Here is a 27087-nt window from a genome sequence, read left to right on the forward strand (position 1 = left end):
CGCACGCACCCTCACTCCACGGTCCAGATGGCGATCTTGCCCTCCTCCGGGCCGGACCCACTCAGCACGTATCTGTCCTCGGCCGAGCACAGCGTCCTCACGGCGTCCGCGTGCGCCACCAGCTCCTTCTCCACCGTCCTCCTCTCGGCGTCGATCACGTAGATCTTCCCCCGGGACCTGCCCTGAGACAGCCCCGTGCCGCCCACCCACACCTGCCGGACACGGGCGTCAGCACCGGGCCAGGAGGGCCCCCGCGGGCGGTGCAGGGGGAGGGGTGAAGGGCTGGCCCAAGCCCACGCCCCGGGCGGCCCCTCACCTGCCTCTTCACCCGGATCATGCAGGTGACCTGGGCGCAGTCGGGCAGGTGCACCCTCCCGGGCGGCCGGGCCAGGTCCTTCAGGCCCCAGACGTACAGGTCGTCGTACCCCGCGCACGCGGCCCACAGCTGCTCCTGCTGAGGCAGAAAGGGCCATGCGGGTGCTGGCGGGTGCTGGCGCCGGGCGGGGCCCCAGGGCGGGCGGGCGGGTACCTCGGGGAGCAGCTGGAAGGCCACGAAGGTGGTGCTCGGCTCCTGGAAGGTCTCGTCGATCCTCAGCTCCTGGCGGACACTGCTGTTCACCGCCACGATGCTGCCCCAGGTGCCTGTGGAGGGGGCGCGTGAGGATGCAGAGCACGCGGGGCCTCCCACCCAACAGCGGAGGGGCTGCGGGCTTCCGAGCTCCTCAGGAATGCAGAACACGCCGCAGGCACAGCGCAAAGCTGGGGGCCCGCCCCCGCAGAGGCCGGCTCAGCCCGCAGCCCTCCGCCTGCTCTGCTGGGGTGCAGTGGCACGGCGCCCCCGGCTGCTCACAGCGACTCCTGGGAGCGCGTGGCTGTGCCCACGCCACCGGCGGGCAGAGGGGAGAGGCGGCAGAGCTGCCCGCCCAGGGGAGGCACGGAGAAGGGACCAGGAAGACTGGGCTTGGACGTGACAGCTGGACGGCGGGAAGCGAGCGGGCCTTCGGCGGGGACTCACAGCACCAGAGGCAGCCGGCGTGCAGCTGGATGGACGAAAGGCCGCCGCTCGGCAGCTGGAGCCTGCGGGTCACCTGCAGCGAGCTCACGTCCCACGCCAGGACCGCCCCGTCCACGCTGCACGAATACACCTGGCTGGAGGCACAAACGCGTCTCGTTTGGTCTGAAACACACGCTGTGCATTTTAATCCAAAACGGCAACGCTGCCACGAAAGCTCGCCACCCGCCGCCCGGGTAGAATGACAGGCACACACTGACGCGGTGAGGACAGGCCGTGGCTACGACGTGGCCGACCAGCAGGACCACGGCACCACGTGGCCCCGAGGCAGGCCGGAGAGCCACGCGCCCCGGCTCCACCTGAACGGGGCCTCGCTGAGGACGGGGAGCCGCGCTGACACCGAGTCAGGGAGCCGGGGGGAGGTGGCCGGAGGGAGCGGCGGAGAAGCCTGGGGCCGCTCCCACAGGAGACCGCTGCTCCGCCCCAGAACCAGCAGCAAACAGAACGCCACCGGCGTCTCCTTCCAGACCCGGACGTGGCAGGCCTGGCCCTGCGGTGGCCGCTCACACCGTGTCCACGGGGCACTGGGCAGCGCCTCCGGGGAGCCAGGTACCTGGGCGCGTCGGGCCCGTCCTGCACCACGAAGCCGGTGACGCTGGCGCGGTGCTCGGTGAGCTGCTTGTTGCAGGACATGCTGTGCACGCTGATGATGTAGATGACGGAGTCCTCCGAGCCCACCCACACCTGGCCCTGCGCCACCATCGCCATGCAGTTCTGCGGGAGGAGGGCGGCCGCGTGAGGACTGAGCCGGCGCTCCTGGGGAGCTCCGACCCAGCGACACGTCGTACTTTGTGTGAACTGCTGACTCGTCACCGCGAGCCCACGGCCAGCATCACGGGAGGCGTGTCTGAGCGCGGCCGACCTCACACACCACCTCCGCGAGGCAGGGCACGCCTCCTCGTGCTTCGGGACACCAGCCAGCTCGCCGCTGCACACCTGGGGGCCGGCTCAACAGCAGAGGCCACCCAGGAAAGGCACAGAAATGGGCCCGGCCGGCGAGGCTCGGGGGTGAGCGTGGACCCAGGAACCAGGAGGTCACGGTCGGGGCACAGGCCCAGGGTTGTGGGCTCCATCCCCAGTGCGGGGCGTGCAGGAGGCAGCTGATCCATGATTCTCTCTCATCATGGATGTTTCTCTCTCTCCCTCCCTCCCTTCCTCTCTGGAGTCAATAAACACATTTTAAGAAGACAGCCCCGCGTGCCGAATTAGGTGAGCGGAGGACTCAGGCTGAGCCCAGGTGCTGAGGGCCAGGTTAGGTTCGGGGCGAGGGCGCTCAGCCACTACCTGCTCGTTTAAAAAGAACATTTCAGTAAAGCTGGGACCAGCTTACGTTTGCCTTAAAAACCGGAAGCAGAAGCGAGAGCCCCGATTCCAGGGCGGAGGGCGCTGCGGGGCCCCGTCCCATGGCCTGACTGTCCCCTTCCCTCCGTCGCCGCATGACCTGGCAGCTGCCCGAGGCGCCCGCCCTCCCGCGAGGGACGCACCAGCGCGGAGGAGCCCACGCGGACGCAGTGCTGGTGGAGGCTCCAGGACGACGCGTCGAACACCACCACTCTGCCCGCCTGCAGGGCGCACCACAGCTTGGGGCGCGCGTCCCCCGCCCTCTCCGCCGGGTCCAGGTGCCCTGAAGCGAAAAGCAACCGGGAGGGGGTCACGGAGAACCCTTCGCTGCGGCAGGCGGGGCCGCGCCATGGCCCGGGCTCCTGTGAGGCGCCAGGTGAGCGCCACGGGGACCCCCGTCCCCCTCGGAGCCGCCGGGGGCTCTGCCCGGCGGGGCCTGGAGGGTCGCTGCGTCTCGGACCGTGGGCTTGGGGCTGAGGGGACGGAGCAGCAGGGCTGTGGGCACCAGGGGCGGCGGGAGAGGGGAGACGGCCAGCAGCCGGCCGGTGCCGCCCAGGGGGACTCCTCACTTTGTAACCATGACAACAGGACCAGGTTCACTGGGAGAGGCCCCGGTGTGCCTGCCCTGCCCCCCCTCGGGCTCCTCGGCTCCGGCCTCCGCGTGGTGGCGGCCGCAGAGGGTCACAGAGCAGCTGCCGGGGTTTTCCCCGCGAAGAGCAGGACCCCCAGTCCCTGTCCCCCCCGCACGGCCGCCTGCTGACCCTGGACGTGAGCCTGAGCCTGCCGACGCCGCCCCGGCGCAGCGAGGCGGTACCTGGCGTGTACAGCAGCACGTCCACGGCTTGCGGGAAGGTCTCCCCGGCCGAAGGGTTGATCTTGTGCTTCAGCGTCTCCGCCGTCGTCTTAGGAACGGCCACGGGCACTGAAACACACGTGGGCACGGTGAAAGCAGACACGGATCACGGCCACGGCCACGGCCCCCACGCCACGTGCTCCCGGGATTCGTCAGGAGAGGGGAGGGTCAGAACAGCGACAGCGACATAATTCAAAGGCGGAGCCCGGCCGCGTGGCTCAGGGGCTGAGCCTCAACCTGGGAACCAGGAGGTCAGAGTTCCATTCCCGGTCGGGGCTCAGGCCGGGTCGTGGGCTCGGTCCCCAGTGCGGGGCGTGCAGGAGGCAGCCGATCCGTGATTCTCTCTCATCACGGATGTTTCTCTCTCTCCCTCTCCCTTCCGCTCTGACATCAATAGAATGAACAAAGGCATCGAAGCGGGGCTGGGACTCCAGCGTCAGCGTCCCCCAGACGGAGCCCCAGGCCCTTACTTTCGCTCCTCATCTTGTCGAAGTAGGACAGCTTGGAGGCCGCGTAGATGGCCCCGGGCGTCTGCAGCGCGCCCACCACGGCGTCCATCAGCAGGGCGTGCGTCAGCGCCTGCTGCACATACTGCGGGTCCTGCGGGGACACGGCGCTGAGGCCCTCTCGGCGCCCGGGGGAGCGGGCATCTGGCTGCCCTCGCGGCTCCGTTCCTCCCACGTAAGCCACGCCGACCGCTGCCCGGCCGGAGGGGAGCCTCCGTCTGCGGCCACACGATCGCCACCCCCTTTGCTCCCCGAACGAGACGCTCACTCCGCACTGTGGCCGGAGCCCCTCCCGTGACGGGGACACCCCCCCAACGACAGCCCCCCGCTCCCCCGCCACAGTTCCAACCAAGGCCTGCACCGCGCTGGGAGCCGCCGCCTGGGGGATGGGCGGGCGCTCCCCGTGGGAGCCCTGCTCAGGCTGCGGGCCGTTTTGTAAGGTTTCCTGTCTCTGCCCCGGTGACCACACGCCCCCCCACGTCCTCCATCCCGGCACTGCCTGCTCTCCGGGACGTGACGTAACAAAGCCACCACCGCGGCCGGAGTAAATGCAGGGGCAGAACCCCGGCGCACGGGCTGACGGGGAGGAACGGGGCGCCCGGCACCCACCGGCCCTGCCGGCCAGCCCCATCCTCCTCCCGGACGTCACCGGACGGCGACGGGGGACAGGGAGTGGCCGCCCACAGGCCCCTAACAGACCGCAGCCTCTTCGCCGCCTCCTGGCCAGGCCTCACCCCCTGACCCAGCGTCTTCCCAGGGACACGCGACCCGCCCGGCCGCGTGCCTGACCTTGTGGTCGTCCGCCAGCGCCTTCCCCGCCCACATCTCCTTCACCATCAGGTGCCACAGGTCGCACTCCGCCTTCAGGTTCGCCTCGAAGACGTCCTTCTTGGCCACCGACTTGATCTTCAGCGTCGGGATGCGGAGCAGCAGGAAGGCCACCGTGGTGCTCCTGACCTCCTGCGGGGGGCGGCGGTGAGTGCGGCCCTGCGGCCGGGGCGGGGTGAGGGGTCGGCAATGAGGGGGCGGGGTGAGGGGGCGGGGTGAGGGGGTCAGCAATGAGGGGGCGGGGTGAGGGGGCGGGGTGAGGGGTCGGCAGTGAGGGGCAGCGAGCAGCGCCTGGAGACCACGCAGTGCCCGGCCTGGGGGTGGGGGGTGCTCGGCTGGTTGGAGCATCACCTCCTGCCCCAGAAGGTCAGAGGTCGATTCCCTCTCGGGGCACACACCTAGCTTAGGGGCTCGATCCCCAGTGGGCGTGCGTGCAGGAGGCAGCCAATCTATGTGTCTCTCTCACACTGATGCTTCTCTCTCTCCCTTCCTCTCCCTAAAAAAATCAATTAAAAAAACATGTCCTCGAGTGAGGATTTAAAAAAAAGGCAAAACACAAAACTTAAAAACCATGCTGTCCCCCAGCCAACGTGGCTCAGTGGTTGAGCGTCGACCTATGAACCAGGAGGTCACGGTTCGAATCCCGGTCAGGGCACATGCCTGGGTTGTGGCAGCCGATCCATGGTTCTCTCTCAGCATGGATGTTTCTCTCTCATCATGGATGTCTCTCTCCCTCTCCTTCTCCCTCCCTCTCTGAAATAAAAAGTATTTTTTTAAAAATAATAAAAATAAGACCATGCTGTCCCCGTCCACACTCGCTGAGGGACCTACCAGGGCCCTGGGCTACGGCCCTGACTCACAGCAGCGTGGGGGGTCGGGGGGCACGCCCAGAGAGCACAGAGCCTGGGGGCTTGGCCCAGAGCTGGGCTGCGGGGGCTGTGGGAGGGGGGTCCCCGCAGGACAGAGAAGGCCCTGAAATGACCCTGGTCCCAGGAGGGAGGAGGGAGGAGGGAGGTGGGAGGAGGGAGGGCCTCAGACATGGAGAAGCCCAGCCCGTGGCTGTCCCAGGCTCAGTGTCCTCCTGGGGGTCAGCAGCTCCCCCCTCGGCCTCGTGCCCAGCATTTAAATTAAAGGGGTTCCTCTTGCCCTGACTCTCGGGGGGAGGCGGACACAGCCGGGGGCGACGAAGGGAAAGCACCGGGGGCCGTGGTCCAGCCGCCACCACAGAGCCGTGAGCGCCGTCTCCGAGCGCGGCCCGTGGAGGAGGGACGGCAGGCGGCGGAGCGGCCGCCCACCTCGATGTCGCGGAAGGTGGAGATCTCCACGTAGCCGGGCCGGCCCTCCGTCAGCAGGAACAGCCGCTTCTGGGTCATGGCGACCTTGCCCACGCCCCGGCTCGTCTTCACGGAGCCGGACAGCTTGTACACGCACTCGTTCTTGTCCAGGTGCTCCGCCACCGCCGCCGGCAGGCTGACCTCCTGCGCCTGGGCCTCCGTCTCCTTCCAGCAGGTGTAGAACTCCCTGAACGTCTCGGGGTCGATCAGCTTCTGCTGCCCTGAGGTGGACGAAGGAGGAGGAGTCTGAGCCACCTACAGGGCTGGGCACCCTCCGCGTGGGCACTCCCTAAGGCAGCGGCGCATTACCCGACCCGGGCAGCAGGTGGCGCCGGGACTCACCACCTGGAGGGGAGACCCCTGGGAGGAGTCCCCCTCCCTTCCCTGCAGCCCCAGGGGCCCGGGTGGGGATCGCTGGGTGAGCGAGGCCAGGCGGTCACAGTGCCCGAGGACGTCGGGGACACGGGGACAAGAGCACTCGACAAGAGCACTCGACGGCGGCAGAGATCCGTGAGAACCCTCACCTGGCGGCAGCCGCCCCGGGGCCATGCGGGAGCGAGTCCTCGGGTGAAGCGAGCACAGAAGAGTCCAGACCCTTGATGACCCTCCCATGCCCCTGGATCAAGCCGTGCCTGAGCCAGGCATTTCAGCACTTCTGGGTTATGTGAGCAAATACGTTACTTCGATTATCTGTAGCCAAGATGATCTTAACTGCTGCGGTAACCTTTACAAATGTCCAATGCAGCCCGGCCGGCGTGGCTCAGTGGCTGAGCATCGACCTATGAACCAGGAGGTCAGGGTTCGATTCCCGGTCAGGGCACATGCCCGGGTTTCAGGCTCGATCCCCAGTGGGGGGCGTGCAGGAGGCAGCCGATCCATGATGTCTCTCAGCATTGATGTTTCTGTCTCCCTCTCCCTCTCTGAAACCAATTAAAAAGTATTTTTTAAAAAAAGGAATATTAAGAACTAGCGTCCTGTGTGCAGGCCCAGCGTGGCGCCCGTTCGCAGTGTGGCTGCCGGCAGCTGTGCGAGGGGCCGCCCCTGCCTGTAAGTGGAGGTGGCCTGCCCTCCCCCGCACCCCGCCGAGGGAGTCCGGCCTTCCACCTCCGGCCGGGGCTCTGTTCTGCCTCCGCCGGGCCCACCCGTCTGTCCCCTGCCTGCCCCATCGCACAGCAGCCGCGTTTGTCCGCGCAGGACGCAGCTCCTGTGGCCCTGCCCCGGCTCCCAGCGGCCCCACGCCCACAACGGCGTTTCTAAGATGCCAGTCGGGGCTCCACCCGCCGCTCAAACACTCGGCTCCTCGGCCACACCAGGCCCCAAGCTCCGCCCTCCACACCCCGTCCCGGGCACCCAGCCTGTGGTCAGGGCCCTGCACGCGCCTGGACCCGGAAACTCCTGCCCACCCTCAGACCGGAGAGCACCCGCAGCCTCCCTGACCAGCAGTCCCCTGGCCCCGTGGGGTCTCACGGCGCTCCCCGCACCCCCACCACACAGGCCCCTGGGACCCTCCCAACCGCTGCAGGAGGCAGCACCACTATCAGGTTCGTTCACAGATGGGGAAACCAAGGCACGGGCGGGCAAGCCCTTCCTGGCAGTAAGGGTGCAGCGGGGCCTGGGGCCGGGCAGGCAGCCCACTGCTCTGTGCTCCCGCGTCTGCCTTCCCTCTGGCGCCCTGTCCCAGCCTGGCGTGCGGCCACATCCCCGCGCGGGTTCCGTCAGTGTCGGGGGACGGGTACCCGGGGGATTTGATGTCACGGCCACAGCTGAGTTTGGCCCAACTCGGCGGCACAGCAGCTGTCTTCGGGGTGGCCAGGGGAAGGGAAGCCATGTCCTGGGTCAGGGGGAGGGGGGGGCGGGGGCGGTGAGGAGTAAGAACTGCGGGGACTGTCAGAATTGGGACCTGGAAGTCAGCCCCCAGGTGCAGGACCAGACTGTTTGGGAGACTCTCCACCAGGGGGCGCTCACCCGCACTCACGGGCCTGCAGAGCACGGCTGGGGCACATGCATTTTTTAAAAATATATTTTTATTCATTTCAGAGAGGAAGGGAGAGGGAGACAGAGACAGAAACATCACCGATGAGAGAGAATCGTCGATCGGCTGCCTCCTGCACGCCCCCGACTGGTAAGTAAGCCCGAAACCCGGGCCTCTGCCCTTGACCAGAATTGAACCGGGACCCTTCTGTCCGCAGGCCGACGCTCAGCCAGGGCACCTGAGTTTTTTAAATAAAATCTTGGATGTATTCTTACACACACCAGTTCATTCCAAGACGGCGATACTCAGGCCTGGCCGGTGTGGCTCAGTAGGCAGAGCATCGGCCTGCGGCCCAAAGGGTCCTGGATTCAATTCCGGTCAAGGCCACGTACCTACCTTGGTTGCAGGCTCCTCCCCGGCCCGGCCCTGGTTGGGGCGTGTGCAGGGGGCAACCCATCAATGTGTTTCTCTCACATCGATACTCCTCTCTGCCTCTCCCTCTACTCTCTCTACAAACCAGTGGGAAAGACCCCTGACCCCGGGGTGAGGCCCACACGCCCACCGGTGCCCGCGGCACGGCTCCCGTGTCCCAGTCCAGCCACAAACTGCAACATGAGAGGAGCCACAGCGACAGCGGGGCTGTGTGGCTCAGTGGCTGGAGCACACCCCCCCGCCCCGCCCGCCCCGAGCGAGGGGTGCGCGACGCCCTGGCTGTGGGAGCACGCCCCGCGCTTTACGCCCCTATTTCAGGCCTTGCTACTGAACTGGCCGGGCACCTGCGTCCCACAGAGGGAGGGCAGGGCCTGTCCTGACGGGCGCCCAGCCCCGAGGTGCCCGGCTGGCGCGGTTCCTCTGCCCTGTGGGCACCTGCCCCTCGGCACAGCTCACTGCCCCCCACTGCCCTGCCCAGGGCGGCTCCCGGGCGGTGTCCACCCGCCCCCAGACCCCCGGTGACACCAGTCCCCGCCTGCGCGGGCCACGGCGGCGCCCTTTCCTCGCGGCATCTCCAGAGCGCGGCCCGCGAGTGGCCAGGGAGCGCCGGGCCGGCTGCGCCTGGAGGAAGACGGTGCGTGTGTGCAGCGCGCCCCTCCCTGCGGAGGCACTGCCCCCTCCCTCCCTGCAGGCGCCCGGCAGGGGCACAGCCCTCCCCCCGCAGCCGCCGGCCTCCCCGTCCCGGCCCGGCCCGCAGGAGCCTCTCACCGACGGTCAGGGCCTCGAACAGGCGCCCGATGAGGCCGGCGTCCTTCACGATGCCCGACTCCTGCACCCGCTGCACGAAGTCGCCCAGCGGCAGGTGCCGGCTCGGCAGCTCGAAGTGCTTCACGCGGTCGTCGGCCTTGGGGGCCTCGCCCGGCTTGTCCAGGACCCGGCTGATGAGCATGCGCAGCTCGGGCGTGCGCTCGGCCTGGGCGCGCTCGGGGCCCGGCAGGGCCTGCACGGCGCTGCGCACCAGGTCGGCGGGGAAGACGCTGAGGTCGGTCTTGTAGAGGCTCTGGAAGTCCAGCAGGGCGTCCAGCCGCTGGCCCTGCGCCAGGCGCATCAGGCCCCGCAGGTACAGGTACCGCGCCAGCAGCGCCGAGTTGTCGGGGGCCACGCAGCTCACGGCCTTGGTCAGCAGGGACACGCAGTCCGCGTAGTAGGCCTGCACGCACTGGCGCACGCGGGGGAAGTGCACCTCGGGGATCTTGAACGTGTACGCGGGCTTGGGGCTCACGTCCGGGGCTGGAGCGAAGGGGAGGAGCAGATGGTCAACGGGGTCCGCAGACACGCCCCGCCCCCCGTGGGGCCCCCGAAACATCCACCTCCTGCGGCACAGAGCACGACCCGGGGCTGCCCGGCCGTGGGGCTCAGGGGTTGAGCGTCGGCCTCGGAACCAGGTCAGGGCACAGGCCCGCGTGGCAGGCTCGATCCCCAGGGTGGGGTGTGCAGGAGGCAGCCGATCGATGATTCTCTCTCTCTCTCTCTCTCTCTCCGTTTCTCCTTGAAATCAATTAAAAATGTAAAAATTTAAAAAAGCATCATGAACACAGCCTGCAACACCAACACCGAGCAGCGTCACCTGGGCTGGGGCAGCTGCAGTCCTCGGCCTCCACCTTCCGCAGCGACGCGTTCCGGGGCGGCAGCTCGGGGCCCGCCATGTCCTGCAGGTTGGGCATGCTGACCACCATGCGCCGGCGGGCGGCGCGCCCGGGCGACGGCTTGTGAGGCGCCTTTTTCTCCACGGTCGGTCTCCTCGGGCTCAGGAGCATCCCGTTCATCCTGAAAGAAGCATGTTTTACAGACACAAAGACGACTGCCCGCGCCGGGTGGCTCAGTGGGTAGAGCGTCAGCCTGCGGACTGAAGGGTCCTGGGTTCGACTCCAGTCAAGGGCACATGTCCTGATTGCGGGCTCCCGGGCCTGGCCCGGAGCATGTGGGAGGCAACCCATCCATGTCTCTCACATCGGTGTTTCTGTCTGTCTCCCCGCTCCCTGCCGCTCTCTCTAAAAGCCAATGGGAGGATATCTGGGTGAGGATTAACAAAAAGCGACCGACAGCGAGCCTAGGCTCCGCGGGTCCCCGGGGTGGTGGCCGGTGTCCTGTCCTCGCATCGAGGGGGAGGCTGAGCGGGGCAGTGGAGGCGGGGAGAGGCCTCGGGAAAAGGTGGGGGGAGAGCCAGAAGGAAGATGGGAGGGAACGGCCCGCACACAGACCCAGAGGTGCCAACACGGGGGGGTGCCGGTGGGGTTCAGAGGGACCCCAAATAAATACTCCGGTGCCCAGAGCCGCCCACACCCCGCAGCGCACCTGTCCTCCTCCGACTGCGTGCTGAGCTCCATCTGAGCAAAGGCGTCCATCCTCCGGCTGAGCCGGGCTTTAAGGAAGGAGTGAAACATGTAGGTGTCCAGGACCTGAGGGAGACCACGGGTGACCCGCCGCACGCCTGTCTCCTCCGTGCCGCCCTCCCCCGGCCATCGGCCTCCGCACGGCAGAGGGCACGGGTTCCCAGTCTCTAACGCATCACAGCCGCTAGCACTCCCCGCGCCTCACCCGCGAGGGGGACGTATGCGCCCCTTCGTGCATTTAAAACCACCAGGAAGTGCAAAAGCCCAGGCCACGGCCCCCACCCACAGCAGCGAGGCCCAGTCCCCAAGGCCTGTCACCCATCCCGGGAGGGACTGAGGCTCCCTGCACCCTCCCGGCCTCAGGCAGCCGCCCTGCCTGCTCCCCTGCCCTCCCCCCCTCGTCAGCTCGGGACGCCTGCCCTGAGCTCCCGCGACCCACAACGGTGAGCCTCCCGCAGCCACAGCCCGGCTGTTTCCACGGCGACCTGCTCTCCGCTGCCCCGGGCGTGGCAGGGGGTGGGGGGCATGCAGGAGGATTGGGGCTCAGAGAGGAGGGGGCTGGCAAACCCCATGTTCAGCAGGAGGATGAAGGGCGGGCGGGGCCATGGAGCCGCCTACAAGGAGGAGGACACGCAGGGGCTCAGCCTCCCCTGAAAGTAAGACCTGCCTGGGGCTGAGCCGCCAGAGAAACCCCAAACTCCTCTGCCCAACAGACAAGAACGGAGGCAGCCAGACGCTCCTCAACAGGAGACAGAGGAAGGGCGGCCCGGCCCGGGGATTCTGCTGGGGAAGAGGGAGGACCCCGGGCACAGGCGGTGACCTCACCCAGTGAACCCACGGGGAACCCGGGCGGGGACGGGGGAGACTGTTTGGGATGATGGGAGGTCTCCATCCAGACCGAGGGGGGTCACCCAGGCGGGCACATTTGTCAAAAGTCATCACTCTCAGCCCGGCCGGCGTGGCTCTGTGGTTGAGTGTTGACCTATGAACCAGGAGGTCACAGTTCGATTCCCGGGCAGGGCGCATGCCTGGGTTGTGGGCTTGATCCCCAGTAGGGGGCGTGCAGGAGGCAGCCGACCATGATTCTCTCATCATGGATGTTTCTCTCTCTCCCCCTCTCCTTCCTCTCTGAAGTCAATAAAAAATATTGTAAAAATATTGCACTTAAAATGGGTGTGTTTTGTTCCGTCGCACTCCAGGGCTGGCGGCGAGCCGGCAGGAATAGCGGCTCACTGGCGGGGCGTGAGCCGGTGCTGGGGACGGGAGGGCTGCCCGCGGGAGGCACCGCCGGCCGCTCACCTGCTTGTAGAAGCGCTGGTCGCCGGGGGCGCGGGTTTTGAGGAACTCCTCGCTGTTGAACACGCGGTGCTCGTAGTTCAGGTGGTTCTTCACCTCCCTGGCACGACACGGGGACGCCCGTCAGGAGAAGCGGGCCTTCAGAGAGGCCTCCTGGCGCCGGAACGAGCGGTTCGGGCAGAACCACTTCTAGCACAGCTTTCCCTCGACCAGGGCGGCCCAGGCCCCGCCCCTCACAGACAGGTCGCTGAGTCCAGCACGACCGGGTGGCTCAGGGGCTGAGCATCGACCTCTGAACCAGGAGGTCAGGGTTCGATTCCCGGTCAGGGCACATGCCCGGTTGCGGGCTCGGTCCCCAGTGTGGGGCGTGCGGGAGGCAGCCGATGGATGATTCTCTCTCGTTCGTTATTGATGTTTCTCTCTCTCTCCCTCTCCCTTCCTCTCTGGAGTCAATAAAGATATATTTTAAGAAGAAAAAAAATTAAAGTATTAAAAAAACAGAGTTCCGGGTGGTGAGCCCGTGGGCAGGCTCTGCTCTGAACCCCGGGGGGAGGGTGCCCCGCCCCCGCCCCTTGCCGGGAGGGCGGTACCTGAAGATGCTGACGAGCAGCTGCAGGGCGAGCTGCTGGATCTGGCCGTTGAGCCTCTGCTGCCAGGCCCACCTGCGGGCTCGGCCCTCGTTCACGTCGGTGCTGGCGCCCAGGTGGGCGAGGTCCAGGTCGTAGTGCAGCTGGAGGCTCTGGACCCTGGAGGGCAGGGACGTGTCACCTGTGCCCCACTGGGCGGGGGAAGGCTCCGGGAGGCCGGGGCGGGGGGCACGCTACACACACACCCCCCATAAGTTAGTCCCCTCCCCCAGCCAGCCACTCAGTGCAGAACTCAGGGCCTGACTGCCTGCACCACATGTTGATCCAGGAATCATTCCGTTCCCCGTGCTCCGCCCAGCGAGGCACACACTCCCCCCGCAGGACAGCCAGGCCTCCGGCGCAGGGCCTGACCGCACGCCTGCCTGGCACGCTCAGACGCACCAAACCTCCCGTGTCACCCCCTGGCCCGGAGGGGATGGCCACGGACTCGGCCTGAGTCCCCAAGGACAGGTGGAGGGATGGATGGACAGCTGAATGAAGGGGTGGATGGACAGGTGGATGGAGGGGTGGATGGACAGGTGGATGGAGGGATGGATGGAAAGGTGGATGGAGGGGTGGATGGACAGGTGGATAGAGGGAGGGATGGATGGATGGATGGACAGGTGGATGGATGGATGGATGGATGGATGGATGGACAGGTGGATGGAGGGGTGATGGGACAGGTGGATGGAGGGGTGAGGGACAGGTGGATGGAGGGGTGATGGGACAGGTGGATGGAGGGGTGAGGGACAGGTGGATGGATGGATGGATGGACAGGTGGATGGAGGGGTGGATGGACAGATGGATGGATGGATGGATGGATGGATGGATGGATGGGTGGATGGACAGGTAGATGGAGGTATGGATGGATGGATGAACAGGTGGATGGAGGGGTGATGGGACAGGTGGATGGAGGGGGGGATGGACAGGTAGATGGAGGGGTGGATGGACAGGTGGATGGACAGGTGGATGGAGGGGTGGATGGACAGATGGATAGAGGGATGGATGGATGGATGGATGGATGGACAGGTGGATGGAGGGATGGATGGATGGATGGATGGATGGATGGATGGATGGACAGGTAGATGGAGGGGTGGATGGACAGGTGGATGGACAGGTGGATGGAGGGGTGGATGGACAGATGGATAGAGGGATGGATGGATAGATGGATGGATGGACAGGTGGATGGAGGGATGGATGGATGGATGGATGGATGGATGGATGGATGGATGGACAGGTAGATGGAGGGATGGATGGATGGACAGGTGGATGGAGGGGTGATGGGACAGATGGATGGAGGGGTGGATGGACAGGTAGATGGAGGGGTAATGGGACAGGTGGATGGAGGGGTGATAGGACAGGTGGATGGATGGATGGATGGATGGACAGGTGGGTGCAGGGGTGATGGACAGAAGGAACTGCAAAGGTCACGGGCACAGGATCCTGGGCAAGAAGAGGTACTATTCTGGGAGCCATGACCATCCCGATTCCTCAGGCCATAACTGATACGTGGGATAAATCAGAATAAAGATAAATGACTTTTATTTTTAAAAACTCACAAATAATTTCAAGCTATAAACACGTGAACTATCTATAATAATAAAAGCACAATATGCAAATCGACCAAGCGGCCTAACAGCGGAACGACCGTCTGGACGCCCTTCCGGACGAAGCCGGGCTGTGAGGGCCTGCTCTTGCACGAATGTCATGCCTCGGGCCTCTAGTCTGTCAATAACCTAAGACTGAAAAGGAACTCAGAACGGGCCAGTGAGAGTCCTCGCACACGCAGTTCCCACGGTTACCTCTGAACGAAGGTCTGCGCCGCCAGCAGGGGGATGTCGGGGACCTCGCAGCCCGAGCAGGTGACGCTCCCGCTGTCGATGTTGATCAGAACCAAACCGTCGGCTTCCTGTGGAACAGGCGTCGAGGCCGAGGTGAGACTCTGCCTGTGGCTTTGGGAGCACAGGATGCACGTGCACACACGGAGGCAGGGTCCTCCTTAAATGACCCGGCTCAGCCCGGCCGGCGGGGCTCAGGGGTGAGCGTCGACCTGTGAACCAGGAGGTCACGGTTTGATTCCCAGACAGGGCACAGGCCTGGGTTGTGGGCTCCATCCCCAGTGTGGGGTGCGCAGGAGGCAGCCGATCCATGATTCTCTCTCATCCCTGGTGTTTCTCTCTCTCCCTCTCCCTTCCTCTCTGACATCAATAAAAATACACATTTTTAAAAATTACCCAGCCTCGTGTGGGCACAGAGCCTTCTGTGACCTCGACCAAAAGTGGGTCAACACCATGAGTGATGTCGACGAGCTAAAGGCCCGTGTCTGATCCAGACCTCAGTGCGCATCGAGGGCTTCCGCCTGCCCCGGTACAAACACTGCAGCGCTACTTCGAGGAGCCTGGAGAGAACATTCCAGAACGCCAGCGAAGCATCACCAACATTCCACGCCCGACGTGTCCGTCCGGCTGCCCCGCCAGCTCTGCGCCTCCAAGAACCCGGCCTGGGCAGGGCCCGGCTCGGTGACCGCACACACTTGGGATTTTTAAAATACGCGCACGGCCTCCTTGTGAAGTCTTATCTGCGACAGAATACACACTGCGCCACCCGCGGCCTCGGGCCAGCAGCCCCGGAACGTGCCGGGGTCCGCCCTCCCGGGAATGCGGGGTGGGACCGGCGGCGCCTGACCTTGCTGACTTCTTCCAGGTGGCGGAGGTGGCAGCCCATGAGGAAGGCGGTGGGCGCCATGAGGAAGTCCAGCATCTGCCCCGGCAGGATGGGCACCAGCGTGTGCTGCCAGCGCAGCGGGTGCAGGTAGGCCAGGAAGCACGCGGCCACCAGCGGCAGCAGCGCCCAGCTCGCCGAGAAGAGGACCAGCCGCTGCTCCGTCAGCAGGCACGTCAGGATCTGCGGGGACAGACGGACCGCAGGCATGCTCCCGCCCGCACGGCCGCCCTGAACCCCCAACACAGCCAGAGCCTGGGGTGCAGGTTCTGCCCGGGTTTCCCTGCTCCGTTTGCCAAAACAAAAGCCACCTGGACCCCCCAACCCCCCACAAAAAAAGTTGCAATTTGTAAATAGTGTGCACAGGAGTGAACGCTAAATTTTTTTTAAACAAAAAAATTAACGTTTACCCGGCCGGGTGTGGCTCAGCGGTGGAGCATTGACCCAGGAACCAAGGGGTCACCAGTCTGATTCCCAATCAGGGCACAGGCCCGGGTTGTGGGCTCCATCCCCAAGAGAGGACATGCAGGAGGCAGCCCGTCAATGATTCTCTCTCATCACTTATGTTTCCATCTCTCTCTTCCTCTCCCTGAAATCAATAAAAAATATATATATTTTTTTAATATATTTTATTGATTTTTTACAGAGAGGAAGAGAGAGGGATAGAGAGTTAGAAACATCATTGAGAGAGAAACATCGATCAGCTGCCTCCTGCACACCCCCTACTGGGGATGTGCCCGCAACCAAGGTTCATGCCCTTGACCAGAATCGAACCTGGGACCCTTGAGTCCGCAGGCCTACGCTCTATCCACTGAGCCAAACCGGTTTTGGCAATAAAAATATATTTTTTAAAAATGTTAACATTCTGAGCCCTGGCCAGTGTGCTCAGTGGTTAGAGTGTCAGTCCGAGCACCAAAGGGTGGCGGGTTCAACTCCTGGTCAAGGGCACGTACCTGGGCTGCAGACCCCGGCCCCGGCCCCGGTCAGGGCCAGTGCGGGAGGTAACCAACCAATGTGTCTCTCTCACATCGATGTTGCTCTCTCTCCTCCCCGCTCCCCTCTCCCTTCCACTCCCGCTAAAAAAGGGAATGAAGGCTTGGAGGACAGGGCCTTGTGCTGTGGAAGACCCTGCGCTGGAGTCATCCCTGATGCCCATGAGGCCGGTGGCAGGCGCCGGGCGGGGGAGGGCGCGCACCTGCAGCACCTTCTCGGGCCGGAAGCACAGCAGCGGCAGGTGGAGGTCCAGGTCGATGACCGGGCTCTCGGGGTCCGCCCGCGAGGGGAACAGGATCTGCAGCGGCTTCATGTTGAACATCTGCAGGGACGCGTTTCCGTGTGAGCGCAGGCCCCCGGCAGAGGCGGGACGCACCCGCGCCCACGGCTTGGGCTCAGAGAGCGGCGGGATTCGACAGTCCCTGCGCTTCTAGCGCTTAGTTAACGGGCCTGGGGTTCGGGGTTTGGTTTTGTTTTTTAAAAAGGAAGCATCGCACAGCTCCATCGGCCTGAAAACCGCTGAGTCACACAGGTTGCATCACAGGCAGTCTGAGCTGTTACTCAACGAAGGCAGAATGTGGTCTGCCCGTCCCGACCCCTCCCCCTGAACCCTGAAATCCCCGGCAGGAAACAGCCAAAAACCGCGGGGGGGGGGGGGGGGGTTCCCATGGAACCCAGTTTGGGAAATGGTTGTTCATTAACTAAGTAAGTATATACATATCATTAATCACACCAGACAGGAGAAAACATTAACTAGTTAAATATATTGCCTGATATTCTAGAGAAACAAGTGGGAAATTCGTAATTTAAGTAAATGCTACGTGTTTTCTGCAAAGGGAATAATGACCTAGCGCAGTGGTCGGCAAACTGCGGCTCGAGAGCCACATGCGGCTCTTTGGCCCCTTGAGTCTTTAGCAAAGGCCAGCTTAGGAGTACCCTAATTAAGTTAATAACAATGTACCTACCTATATAGTTTAAGTTTAAAAAATGTGGCTCTCAAAAGAAATTTCAATCGTTGTAACTGTTGATGTTTGGCTCTGTTGACTAATGGGTTTGCCGACCACGGCCCTAGCGGGTTCATGCCTCAAGGAGCCGGTTACCAGCTCCACAGCACTTACCGGGAGCCAATCAGCGGAACTCGAGGCCTACCTACTGGGTGCAAGAACAAAGCGTCATTGCTACACTTTTGGAAAATGAATTTCTAGTTTTGGTTCTTGTGACCTTTAGGGATAGCGTGAAAAAGGCTTGTCAGGAACTTGAGAGCCGAAGCAGGAACCCAGCGAGCCCTGAAGACATTGTTCAGGAAACACGGAGGCGTCTTCATCCTGTTACCGTTTCTATTGGCAAAGAGACACGCGGGCGACGATTACCAGATGCAGCGGTCCCGGCGGGGGGCTGGGGATCAGAGAGAGTTTTGCAGCAAAATCTTTGATGTGATTGTCAACTTCGAAATCTTTACAGAGCTTCAGATGCGTCAGCAAACTGAAATTGAAAAAGAATCAGTCAGCCCTGGCCAGTGTGGCTCAGTGGATAGAACATCAGGCTTCGGACGGAAGGGTCCCAGGTTCTATTCCTGGCCAAGGGCACATGCCCGGGTTGCAGGCTCCATGCCCAGTAGGGGGCGTGCAGGAGGCAGCCAATCTAGGATCCTCTCTCATCACTGATGTTTCTATCTCTCTCTACCTCTTCCTTCCTCTCTGAAATCAATAAAGAAATATTTTTTTTTTTTAAAAAGAATCAGCCGAAACCGGTGTGGCTCAGTGGATAGAGCGTCGGCCTGCGGACTGACGGGTCCCAGGTTCGATTCCGGTCACGGGCATGTGCCTTGGTTGCGGGCACGTCCCCAGTGGGGGGGGTGCAGGAGGCAGCTGGTCGATGTTTCCCTCCCATCGATGTTTCTGACTCTCTATCCCTCTCCCTTCCTCTCTGTAAAAAATCAATAAAATATATTTAAAAAGAAAAGAAAGAATCAGTCAGCTCTCTGCGTGGCCATAAGTGCAGGCTGGACCCCAACTGTGTCGGGAGACGGGCCACCGTTGACAAACTGCAAACGGGGGTGCTGGGCCTTGAAGTGCGGACACGGCTCGTTGGCCGGAGAGGGTGCCGGCCCAGCCCGATCCGGGGAGTCCCAGTGGACGGTCCTCCAGCGGAACCAGCGGGACTCGGGACCTGCACACATGGCTCTCGGCGTCAGGACCCGAGGCAACCGCTGCCCACGCCTTTCACGCCGCCTGCGATCAGCACTCCAACCCAAGAGCAGAGCTGGGGGCCGTGCTGCGCGCAGGGTCCTCACGGCCACACCCCGCGAGGGCGGTGGGTCCGGGCACTGCATGCCCTCCTGGCTGCCAGGCCTGCTCCGCTTCCCACTCAGCTCCCGCGTGGCGTCAGTTCTTCTCCCGCACAGGGAGACTGACAACGTGCCGCAGCCCGCCGGCGGCTCAGCGGGTGAGCGGCGACCTATGAACCAGGTCAGGGTTCGATTCCTGGTCCGGGCACAGGCCCGGGTTGCGGGGGCGTGCAGGAGGCAGCGATCCATGATTCTCCCTCATCATGGATGTCTCTCTCTTTCCCTCTCCCTTCCGCTCTGACATCAATAAAAATATATTTTTAAAAAATAAATAAATGAAAATAAAATGCAAACAAAAATCAGAACTGACAGCAGCCGCTGACTTTCTCAGCTGGCCAGGGAAAGCGTTTTTCCTGATTCATGTCCCTTTCTTAAACCCAGGGAAAACCCTCCGCATTAATTACTTCCGACCTCCCTCCCCTCCCTGTCCCTCGGTCCCTTCCTCCCTCCCCTCCCTGTCCCTCGGTCCCCAGGTCAGCATCGCCCAAGATCCCGGGTCAGGGTTTTAGGAGGTGCCCGCGGCCGAGGGCGGGGTGGCGGCTCACCAGGACAGGCAGTCCCTGAGGGCGTTGTAGTAGGGGAACCGCGAGATCACGCACACGGCGAAGGGCACGAAGCAGCCGCCGGCGCCCACGCTGAGCCGCGACGCCTCCCCGTGGGGCCTGCCGCCGCCGTAGAAGCAGTGCTCGTCCTGGGAGAGGGCGAGCGGAGGGGCGTCACCTCCCGCCCGGCGTCCCCGCGTGCACCCTCCACAGCGCCCGCGTCTCCGGACAGAGACGGGCCTGCGGGGCCGGACCCAGTCCCCTCCCGCACCCCGTTTCCCCGCCAGGTCCGGCGAGGACCGGCCCCACCCCCCAATCAAGTTCAGTTCCTGTCCGGCACAGGCTCGTCGCGGGCTCCACCCCCAGTGGTGTTTATGGTGCTTTCAAAGCATTTTCCGCCCAAGTCCCATCATCCTCCGGGGCCCGGCAGAGGGAGGGCCTGGAGCCCTCGGCCACGTCGCCTGCCTGCCCACCACCGTTCAGCGAGTGCACACTCTTGAGGGTCAGTCTGCTCAAGTTCAAATCCTGGCCGCTGTGTGACCTCAGGCAAGTCACTTGACCACTCTGTGCCACCATTTTCTCATCTGTAAAATGGGACGGTCCTGAGAACCCAGCCAGAGGGAAGGCGCGGGCGTCACCTACGTGCAGCGGCCGGTAGTACTGGGCCACCGCGCCGTACGTCCTGTTCCCGCAGACGTCCGTCAGCACCAGGAAGTGGACAGAGTCCTCCTTCGGTTCCGAGGCCACACACAGGCCCCCTGCAGGCGGGAAGAGGAAAGAATGTGTGAAGCCAGAGTGGCCACGGCTGCCTGAGCACGGGGACCCCTGGTGTACGGTCCCCGGAACGAGGCAGCAGCAGCAGCTTCCAGCGGAAACAGCCGGACGGCGCCATGTCCAGGCCTCGGCCTGAGCTACACCGGCCTCTGTGCCGTCTCCGGCGGCCAGCTGGAAAGCCAGGCCCCGCACGCATCCTGCTGGCTGCGGGCCTGGCCAGTGTTGGGGGGAAACGCTGCCTGTGCATCTGGCCCCAGAGACCCAGGAAACGGTGGGAGGGGCCGGAACTGCTCCCCGGACATCACAGGCCCCTGAGGACGAAGATGCTTTAAAAGCACCATAAACACCACGCACCCTGCCAGGACTCAGCTCTCCAACGTGCCAGGGCTGTGCTAAATGCCCGCCGCCTGTTAGCGTTGAAACCCCAAGATCAAGACAGCTCAGTCCCGCCCGCCCGGCGGGGCTCAGGGGTTGAGTGTCGACCTGTGAACCAGGAGGTCACAGTTCAATTCCTGGTCGGGGCACATGCTGGGATGTGGGCTCCATCCCCAGTGTGAGTGGGACGTGCAGGAGGCAGCGATCCATGATTCTCTCTCCTCATTGATGTTTCTCTCTCTCTCCCACTCCCTTCCCCTCTGAAATCAATAAAAATATATTTAAAAAGGAGAAAAGAAGACAGCTCAGTCCTGGGACAGGACGCAGGGCCGAGGCGTGGCCAGCGCCCCTCCGGCTGCTCTCTCCCGGAGGCGGAGACCTCCGGACGAGGTCCCGGTGCGGCCTCAGGCACCTCCCTCCCGGGCGGGGGGGCGGGGGGGGGCGGGTACCTGGGAAGCACAGCTGAGGCAGGGCCAGCAGGTCCACGCCGTCGGGGACACTGACGTCCTCGATGTCCGTCTCTCGGGGCCCCGAGGGGCCCTTGCCGGGGTCCGCTCTGGGCTTCTCTCTCTTCTTCCGGAAGGAGCGCCGCTTGGTTTTGCCGAGGGTCCCGCAGCTGGCGCCGGCCGGCTGTCCGTCCTCCTTGCTGACGAAGGGCGGCGCGAAGACGGACAGCACCTCGGGGTCGAGGGCAGGAAGATGTTGGACCCCCCTTTTCTGGGCAACCTGGAGGCAGAAGGAAGGGTTACTGCGATGGCGTCCGCCCTCATCCCGGCCGCCCCTCTGGGCGGGCAGCGGCACTGCCGTGGGGGCGTCTCCCGCCAGCGGCTGTGACAGTGAGGACCTCGGAGCCGCCCGATGTCCGGGCAAGGGGACGCCGCCGGGGCCTGGGCCTGCAGCTCTGACCCGGACGCGGCAGCAGCCGAACAAAGCCCAGCCCCGCGGCGGGCAGACCGGGGTCAGATGCCCTCCGTCTCCCGGGCGGCCGTTAGCGCCTCAGCCTTGGGCTTCCCTGCCCGGGGGAGGGGGAGGCGGGAAGTAAAGGGGACGCCCCAGGCCACGGGCTCAGCCTCTGGGGGTCCCCTCACGGGCTGGGGGAGGGCAGCGCCATGACGGCTCTGTGCACAGCCCTAGAAATGGCCTCAGGAAGGACATCACCGGCCCAGGAGGACGTGGCCGTGGCCGGCAGGAAGCAAACGGCCGACATCACATCTCGGTAAGGAGCGGCGCCGGCCGGGGACGCCACACCTCGCGGGCTGGCACCGTGGCTGACGGCGTCTTCGGTCACTAAGTGCCCGCTAGCGTGCTGCCTGCCCCGGGAGGCAGCTGGTTAGAGCGTCGTCCCGACTACCGGGTTGTGGGTTCGATCCCGGGTCAGGGCACGTGGTGATGGAAAAAAAGAAGAATCAACCAACGAACACATAAATGCACGGAACACAAATCAGTGTTTCTCTCGGCCCCCCTTCCTCTCTCTAACATCCATCAATAAAAAATAAGTTAAAGAAAATATTTTCATGCTCTAGAGTTTAAATGCAGTCATTTTTTTGTTTTTTGGGGAAAAATTAATACCAATGGGAACCAAGACCAAACACGGGAAGTCAGAGGACTGTATCTTCAAAAACCTCCGCGCGTCGTACACAAAGGAGCTTATTTCTTCGGTTACGCGAAAACTTTGTACAACTTTCCTTTCAAAACGCAGCGGTTCGGGCCTAGTCCACTACAGCCCATGGTCTCCCTTCCTCCCCACAGGGGGCGTTACACCCGTGAAGACGGGGCGAGGCACCCCCTGCCAGCAATCTCACGGTAGAAACAGTCAGAGGAGGCGGCTGATGGGCCCTTTTCCGGAAGCTTCCCCTCCCTCCTGCTCCTCGCAGCCGCCTGCGGCCCCCCAGGGCTGAGTCCTGAGGCCGTCCCTCCTCACTGCCCTCCGTCCACCCGCAGGGGGCAGCGCCCGGAGGGAGCCCCACGCCCGCTCAGACCGCCTCCCACGCCCAGGCTGTCCTCAGGTGCCTCTGACCGACCGGCACCTGCGCGGGTCCCTTACACCTACAGCTTCAAAAATTAAGCTCCGATCGTCCTCCCATCGCCTCCCAGACACCGCCCCCCTCCGTCCTCCCTCCAGAGCGCGGCTGCCCCGGCCTTGGCACCGCACAACCTTGGCGCTGCGGGTGGGCGAGGCAGGGACCGCCCTGTTTCCTCTGGGTGTCCCCACCCCCAGCACAGATGTGGCTCCCTGCGTCTGTCCCTCTCGGCACGCATCCCCCCGCCCCCCGCCCTCGGCACGCGTCCACCCCCCCCCCCCCCCGCACCCCACCCACCCCACCCCCCCGCACGCGTCCACCCCCCTGCGACCCCTGAGGCCTGCTGATCTGGGTTGAATGCAGTCGTCACACCGAGGCCCATGAGCTCCTGGCTGTCCCTCTTTCCGCTTCGGTCACTTAGGAGTGACGTGGCCAACCCCGCCGGCTGGCGGTCAGCGCGCTGCTTCCCAAGTGGGAGCCGGCCTCCCGGTCTGGCTCCGTGGCTAGAGCGCCGGCCTGTGGACCACAGGGTCAGGAGCTCCGTCCCGGTCAAGGGCATGGGCCTCGGCTGCAGGAGGCGACCATCGCTGTGCTTCTCTCTCAGCTTCTCTGTCTCTCCCTCTCTCTTCCCCTCTCTCCGAAAATCAATGGGAAAGTATCCCTGGGTGAGAATTAAAAAAAAAGTGGGAACCATTTCCGCCGTTGCCTCTTCTGACCCGACGAGCAATAGAGACGCATCTAAAAACGGCTCCCCCGGCGCCCTGACTCACGGGGCGCACGCCGCAGCCGGGCGACCTCCCCGCTCTGTGTGGATCTGTGAACAGCGTTTTCTCGTAAACCCACCACCCCAGTCACAGGGTCCCGCAGCCGCGGGCTCGTCCCCGTAACCTCACCCTGCGCTGGCGCCCCGCTCACCCTGCGCAGTGTCACATCGTGCGGCGAGGCTGTGATGTGTGTGCCCCGTGTCTTCCTGCGGACACCCTGACCGGACGGCCCGTCACCGACACATCAGTGCACGTGTGAGGACGCCTCCAGCAGTCAGTCCCAGAAGAACAGCCCTGAACCCCGGCGTGTTCGGCGTTACACGTCCCGCTGCCCGCACCCAGGGCGGCCAGTTCCAGCTCCACAGACTCTGCCCGAGGGGTCTCCAGCTCCTGTCCAGCAGGACTTAATAAGCCCCTTCTCCCCCAAGAAAAACATCATTTGCATTAAAAAAAAATCTCATTCACAGGTAAGACCACAAGCATTCATTCACTTGAGTCACAGATTTTTTGTGAGTCACAGTGGCCCTGACCTTGGGGGGAGGCGGGGGGGGGTGGGGGGTCTGCCTCATCTGAGAAATAGAACAGGAATTGATCACTGTTTAACGCTCCGGAGCCGCTCTCCAGTGGCCTCGGCGGCCAGTGGCCGGCGTGCTGGGCAGCGCAGATGAATAACAGCAGCTGTCACGGCCCAGACAGTCCAGCTGGGCGGTGCTGCTCTCGAAACCGAAACCAGGATGCTCTCCACCAAACTGCCAGCGCGACCCGAACTGCGGAGGCTCTGAGCGCTTCCTTCCTTCCTCTCTGACAGATTTGTGCCCCCTGCCTCACGCCCCCGTGCGGGTCTCCATAGCAACCACAGAGTGGCGGGAAATGTCACCAACAGGTAACTCACCTGGGGATTGCACTGTACCCTCCAATTCCCTGTCACTGTCATCAGCACAACACACACCACCTCGCCTGAGAAACACATACACCCCGAAGTTAGGACACGGCACCGTCCGACGCTTAAGCTGATGGCTCTCACCCCGCGAGGCTCACCAGAGGAATGTCTGCGTCACAGAGAAACGGTGGAGTTTAAAAAAGCAAAATTAAACGTTATTAAACAGCCTTGGGCATTCACAATAGAACAGCTCTAAAAAATCAAACTAAGTAAGCCTGGCTGGCGTGGCTCAGTGGTTGAGCGTTGCCCTATGAACCAGGAGGTCACAGTTCGATTCCCCCCGGTCAGGGCACATGCCGGGGTTGCGGGCTTGACCCCCCCAGTAGGGGACATGCAGGAGGCAGCTGATTCATGATTCTCTTTCATCATTGATGTTTTTCTCTCTTCCTCTCCCTTCCTCCCTAAGATCAATAAAAATATATATATATTTTTAAATCAAACTAAGTAAATAAAATTTGGTTTGGTTCAGCCCTGGCTGGTTTGGCTCAGTGGATAGAGCATCAGCCTGTGGACTGAAGAGTCCTGGGTTTGATTCCAGTCAAGGGCACATGCCCAGGTTTTGGGCTCTATCCCCAGTGTGGGATCAGGCCTAAACCAGCAGTCAGACATCCCCTGAGGGGTCCTGGATTGGAGAGGGTGCAGGCTGGGCTGAGGGGACCCCCCCCCCCCGCCCGTGCACAAATTTTGTGCACCGGGCCTCTAGTAAATAAATAAAACGTTTGGTTCGTTTTAACATTCATGTGAGTCATACAAGCAGGGCCACTCCAGGAAGTGTAACACGTGTCTTCACGCTCACTCCTTTTTCCTGCTCCTTCTAGTCTTCTCCCCGCCCTCCTCCAAACCCTAACGGAATCCAGCCTAGAACAGAAGGCGAAAGGTAGAAGGCAGAGCAGCAGGGCCCCGACCTGGGAGGATGCCGCAGCCTGTTCGGTTCAGGAAGTGGCGCTGTAATAGTTCAGTTCGCTCATCCTGCTGCCAAACACATCTCCCATCGAGGCAACTGACGGGTGTGTGGTAACCGCCCCGAAGCACGGGCGCCTGGCTGCCGGCTGACCCGGCTGAACCCGGCCATTTCCTATCCGAAGAAAAAGGAGGAACAGCCACTTGCCAACGGAGAGGCAGGGAGGGTCAGAGGAGACGGGTCAAAAGGGGGACACCGCCCTGGATGGTGTGGCTCAGGGGACAGAACGTCGGCCTGCAGACTGGAGGGTCCCAGGTTCGATTCCGGGTCAGGGCACATGCCCGGTTGGATCCCCAGTGTGGGGCGTGCAGGAGGCAGCCAACCAATGATTCTCTCTCATCATTGATGGTTTCTCTCTCCTTCTCCCTTCCTCTCTGAAATCAATTCTTAAAAACACTTTTTTAAAAAGGGAACACAGACATTTGGGGGTTCAAGGAGAAAAGGGGGGCAATGGCCAAGGAGCAGAGACCAGGAAAGCACGGGCAGGTGCAAATCGGTAAATTTCAGTAACATTGGCTCCTCCCGGCGCCGTCCATCCGTCCTGCGGTCCCAAAGCGCAAACGCCTCGCTCCGCTCTCATGGCCTCTCTGAGGCGCTTGCGGGGTGACGGGTCAAGTCGGGGCCTCTGAGCACACGGGGCATCGCTCTTTCCCCGAAAACGACAGTGACGGCCACCCTCGGCCAAGAGAAGGAGAAGAGAGCCGGGTCAGGACTGAGAAAAGGGAGAACACACGGAAAAGCGAGGAGGAGACAGTCCGAAGCGGCCGCTCTCCGGGGCGGGCGGCCTGAGCCTGCCCGGGGGGACGGTGGAGAGGGAACAGGGCGGCGGGGCCGGCGGCTGGGGTGACAAAAATAGCTGGTTTCACCGGGAGGCCAAGCACCGAGCGCGCGGGCCGGGCGCCAGGCTCTCCCTCCCAGGAGTCTCTGGAAGGACTCCAGCGGGTCCCCGCCCCGGGGGTGCTGCGGGGGTGGGGAGCCCCCCGCGGCAGCCAATCACACTCCGCCTCTGGGACGAACAGCTGCGGTTCTCGGGCCCCGGCGGACGGCCTGCACGCACCCCGCAGACGTGCAGGGTCCCCGCCCGGCGGTGGGGGGAGGCGCCGCGAGGACGAGGAGGTGGTGCGGGGGTCCTCAGGGACACTGACTCGGGGGGCGCCGGGTCCTGAGTTTCCCGCGGGGTGCTCGCTTACCAGCTCGGGGCCGCGGAGGCTGTCCCGGGGGGCCCCCAGCAGCACGCACAGCTCCAACAGCCCCGAGGGCAGCGCCAGGTGCTGCGGCGCCGCCTCCGCCATGGCTGCTATGCCGCCGCCGCCTGCGGGGCGCACCCGGGGGGCCCGATGCCGACCTCGCGCCCAGCAGCGCCCCGGAGCGCACTACCCGCCGCGGCCGGATCCGCCAAGAGCGCCGTCCGCGGGGCGGGGCCTGGACAGGGGCGGGGCCTGTGGGGGCGGGGTCTGTGGGCGGAGTCTGAAGGCTGGAGCGCGGCCTGGAGGGGCCTTGGTGGGCGGGGCCTGGCGGGGGCGGGGCGGGGCCTGGCGGGGGCGGAGTCTAAGGGCTGGAGTGAGGCCTGGCGGGGGCGGGGCCTGGCGGGGCGGGGGCGGGGCCTGGCGGGGGCGGGGCGGGGCTGTGGGGCGGGGCCTGGGAGCTGGAGCGCGGCCTGGCGGGGCCTTGGTGGGGGCGGGGCGGAGTCTGAGGGCTGGAGTGAGGCCTGGAGGGGGCGGGGCCTGGCGGGGCGGGGGGCGGGGGGGGGGCGGGCGGGGCCTGGGGGGCGGGGGCGGAGGGCTGGAGCGGAGCGGGCAGGAGAGGGGCGGGCGCAGGGCCCGGCTGCAGCAAGTCATTTCCGAACCGGACTGGCGGGTCCTGGCGCGCGGCCCCCTCCCCGGGGAATCAGAGAAGGAGTGGGCGGGGTCCCCAGATGGGGCCCGGTGACCCGGAGGGACTAAGGTCCCTCGGGCTCCCCTTCTCCCCCCGCCCAGCCGCCTCCTCCAGGAAGCCC

At 64.0% G+C, this 27087-nt stretch overlaps 1 protein-coding gene across 3 annotated transcripts in view; it reads right to left on the reverse strand.

Annotated features, from left to right (window-relative positions):
- Positions 1-26470, reverse strand: part of DENND3 (DENN domain containing 3) — a 26985-nt gene extending 515 nt beyond the window's left edge. The window contains exons 1-23 of one of the 3 annotated variants that reach the window (XM_028132782.2): positions 26282-26470; positions 20855-21131; positions 19899-20014; positions 19260-19405; positions 17738-17849; positions 16570-16689; positions 15339-15557; positions 14456-14562; positions 12618-12773; positions 12031-12127; positions 10694-10797; positions 9966-10165; positions 9107-9628; positions 5896-6155; positions 4562-4732; positions 3737-3866; positions 3228-3335; positions 2557-2696; positions 1626-1786; positions 1016-1149; positions 530-642; positions 317-451; positions 1-212 (exon numbers count right to left, since the gene is read on the reverse strand). The exon at positions 1-212 is cut by the window's left edge and continues 515 nt beyond it. In XM_028132782.2, coding sequence (XP_027988583.2) covers positions 12-212; positions 317-451; positions 530-642; positions 1016-1149; positions 1626-1786; positions 2557-2696; positions 3228-3335; positions 3737-3866; positions 4562-4732; positions 5896-6155; positions 9107-9628; positions 9966-10165; positions 10694-10797; positions 12031-12127; positions 12618-12773; positions 14456-14562; positions 15339-15557; positions 16570-16689; positions 17738-17849; positions 19260-19405; positions 19899-20014; positions 20855-21131; positions 26282-26383 — 3831 coding nt within the window. In that variant the 5' untranslated portion in view covers positions 26384-26470 and the 3' untranslated portion in view covers positions 1-11. Of the gene's footprint in view, positions 213-316; positions 455-529; positions 643-1015; positions 1150-1625; positions 1787-2556; positions 2697-3227; positions 3336-3736; positions 3867-4561; positions 4733-5895; positions 6156-9106; positions 9629-9965; positions 10166-10693; positions 10798-12030; positions 12128-12617; positions 12774-14455; positions 14563-15338; positions 15558-16569; positions 16690-17737; positions 17850-19259; positions 19406-19898; positions 20015-20854; positions 21132-26281 lie in introns of all 3 variants that reach the window. The other 2 variants (XM_008156620.3, XM_054708700.1) reach the window with 2 other exon arrangements.
- Positions 26471-27087: the final 617 nt, after the last annotated feature.

This window comes from Eptesicus fuscus, chromosome 19 (genome assembly GCF_027574615.1).
Source record: "Eptesicus fuscus isolate TK198812 chromosome 19, DD_ASM_mEF_20220401, whole genome shotgun sequence".
In the NCBI taxonomy this organism is placed as follows: Eukaryota; Metazoa; Chordata; class Mammalia; order Chiroptera; family Vespertilionidae; genus Eptesicus; species Eptesicus fuscus.